Source organism: Lactuca serriola, chromosome 4 (genome assembly GCF_051521515.1).
Source record: "Lactuca serriola cultivar US96UC23 chromosome 4, Lser_US96UC23_V15, whole genome shotgun sequence".
In the NCBI taxonomy this organism is placed as follows: domain Eukaryota; kingdom Viridiplantae; phylum Streptophyta; class Magnoliopsida; order Asterales; family Asteraceae; genus Lactuca; species Lactuca serriola.
In genome coordinates, this window is record NC_136411.1 from 301,972,783 (window position 1) to 301,976,181 (window position 3,399).

At 31.3% G+C, this 3,399-nt stretch overlaps 1 protein-coding gene across 1 annotated transcript; it reads right to left on the minus strand.

Annotated features, from left to right (window-relative positions):
* LOC145099474 (protein FAR1-RELATED SEQUENCE 5-like) lies at positions 1-3,047 on the minus strand. Its single transcript, XM_079037045.1, has 8 exons — positions 2,930-3,047; positions 2,751-2,855; positions 2,422-2,569; positions 1,754-2,227; positions 1,490-1,685; positions 596-1,234; positions 464-490; positions 1-393 (listed from the first exon to the last, which is right to left on the minus strand). Exons 1-8 carry the CDS (start codon positions 3,045-3,047, stop codon positions 1-3), a joined length of 2,100 nt encoding a protein of 699 aa, XP_078893171.1.
* Between the last annotated feature and the right edge of the window lie 352 nt (positions 3,048-3,399).

Genomic DNA, 3,399 nt, shown 5'->3' on the forward strand with positions numbered 1-3,399 from the left:
CTACAAAGCACTTTTTAAACGTTTTCCTGTACCAGAACCTTTATTCTTCACCATAGGTGGATTTTCAACATCAACAACTTCAGGATTCGTAGTAGTTCCGTAAAGTTTATCAATATGAGCTTCTTTTGTAACCGGTAATTTGTCTGAACCTTGTTCACCAATATCAGTCATAAAAACTTCAAGCTTCTGCATGAACTCTTCTAACTTCTTGTCATCATTACTTAATGAAGACAAGCATTGATCAAGCATGGAAAAAGCTTTGTATGCAACCTTCTCAACATTTCCAGACGAATCACCATATCTAAACGTCCTTTTCAAAACTGTGGCGGGGATAATATCTCTTCTCCATCTCTTAAGAATGTATCTTGACGGAATCTCTTGTATGTCATAAATCTTTAGAATACAGAAGATGTGTCTACAAAAAAATTCCAAACCGCTCAAAAAGCATTCATGAACATTTCACCGTTAGATCTTCTCTGTTGAATTCAACCTGTTTCAAAAGTATTAGGATAATAAGTATATTCAAAAAAGAAAAATTAGAATATTTTTTCAAAATTATTAGAATATTAAGTATATTCTAAAATGTTAACATTACCTCAAAATCACCTTCACTTGTATTAAAATTCCATTCATAATCGATGTCAACTTTTTCTTTTTTCTCAACTACTACCTTCTTCTTTGATATATTTGTCCTTTTATGTTTGACAATGCATATGTCAGAAACAACGCCTGATGTAACACTCTTCTGTGAACAAGAAACAAGTGAATGAAGAATCTCCCTCTGCACCATGAGAAAAATAGTCCTGGTGTATACCATAGATGCATGTTTCTCCATATCTTCAAGAGGTGTTTTGATGATTGGAGTTATAGTAGATGTATCAAAATCAAATTTGATCTGATTATTCCTTTGCCTTTCCATAACAGACTCAAAAGCATTCATGAAATTGTTTAACGTATAACCATGATGTGATACCCTATTGAATGCTGAATTCTCACTTTCTGACCGAGAAGTTGTTCTCATTAGACCTGACATCGGTACATCTTTAAAATAGGTTGGAATCCAACTGCTTCTCAAATCAAACATATCTTTCATCCATTTATTGTCTTGCAACTTATATTTTACCATTAATGCATCCCATCTCATTTCAAAATCATTGACAAAAATTTTGGGGTCCCATACTATACTATTGAAGTCCGCCTTAAAATCCGATTCATTCATTGTTTCCCAGCTTACCTTCAAAATCAATTCATATATTATTCTGTTAGAATATAATATAGTATAAAAAGGCATTTCATTTAATCTATTATCCTAATACAAAAAATATTTCATTTAATATTCTGATAAGAAAAGAACAATAATGTCATATTTATATTGAAAATAATGTCATATTTATACTGATAAGAATATAACAATAATGTTAGTACCTTCAATGGAAGTTTACTTGTGATATGCCACATACAAAAATCTATGTTTTGTGTATGGCAATACTATCTCAATAGCTTTTTTCATTGCTGGATCTTGATCGGTCACGACCATGATTGGTGCTTTTCCAAAACACTTCAAGAATGACCGAAGTAACCAAATATAGGAATTTGTATCTTCTCTACACAACAAACCAGCTCCAAAAGTGATGCACCTTTTGTGATTATCAATGTCACTAAAAGGTACAAATACCATACAATACCTAAAAAAACACAAAAAAATACCATTATAATATTTAACTAAAAATGTTTATAATTCTAGAATAAATACCTGTTTGTACGATATGTTGCGTCAAACGAAACAACGTCCCCAAATAACTCAAAGTTTTGTTTTGAAGTGTCATCAGCCCAAAAGAGAGCATTTAACTGCTTCTTGTCACATTTGTATTCATATGTAAAATTTGTAACATTCTCTTTACGATTCTGAAGCTTTGTAATCAACAAATTTGCATCAGTGCCCCCGATGTGACAATTTATATCCCTTGTAAAAATTTTCCAATCTATCTCTAGTCCATCAACAAATTCACATCCTCCTTTTATAACGCACATTAGCCTATATGTTGTAGTTTCCCCCACCTTTGCACTCGAAAGCTTATGTATAAAAGCTTGATCAACAACATTCAACTGACGTTTAGCTCTTGAAAGATGCATACAATCTTGATTGATCAATTTGTGGTTGTGTTGTTGTTCAAAGCGCCACAGGTAAACTTCTGAAGAATGTGGTATAACTTTGAATGCAAAAAAGCTTTGCAATTTGTGCGTTTACAATTACTATTTATCAATTGCTTGTTATGATGATCACTAATTGTGTCTAAGGTAGAAGTGTTTGGCAACCCCCCTCTATTGCATATAAAATATTTCGAAGTTGTGATTCCACTCTTTTTCCTCTCTGTTGATTTTCTAATATCAAAACTAGATCTTAATGCATATCCTTTATACCACTTAATTATATCTTTGATATCTTTAAAAATTGAACCCACAATAGGTATCCAATTAGCTTCAACCTCTGGAATCCAAAATAAAGAACCATCAGCTCCAATGAATTGTTTGCAAGAGCCATATTGTGCTGCAACATTGTCACTTTGAACTACAAAAAAGAATATACCACCATGTTAACATAGAATCAGAATAATTTGCATTCATATGACTGTAATCATAAAAAACCACAATGTTATATGTGCATTATTCTATAAGCATAATATGCAGTAACATGAACTTGTCACCAACATCATTCTATAAAGAATAACCGATATCAGTAACAGAATTACCTTGGATTTCCGATTGATTTCCATCATTATGCAGAATCTCTGAATCACAAGAGCTGAATTGATGATTTTCTTCATCGTAATGATCATTTCCGATGTCATTCATATCTAAATCATACATAACTGTACTACATTAAAAATTGAATATGTTATATGCAACTAACAATGAAAGCAATGATTACCTTGGGTTTCCGATTGATTTTCCTCGTTATGAAAAATCTCTGAATCAGTAGAACCAAACTGATGATTTTCTTCATCGAGATGATTGTTTTCGATGTCATGCATATCCAAATCATCCATAATTGTTATCATTATTGATATATCAATGTATGTACAATATTCTATAAGAATAACATGCAGTCTCATGAACTTATCACTAAGATGATGTTAATGAAAAGCCAATAGATGATGTTAATCAAAAGAAAACAGATGACATATTGCTGAAAAACATAATGATTGAATGAAAGTTAAAAAACAAACAATGAAATATATGATGCATTGTCAAATAACATACTATAGATTAAATTGTTTTCTAGCTCAAACAAATTCAACAACAAATGATCTTTGATTGCTGAATTGGATGTCTCAACAACAGATGATGTTTGATTGCTGAAATCACAAATCATACAAATATAAAATTGGAGAAATCGAT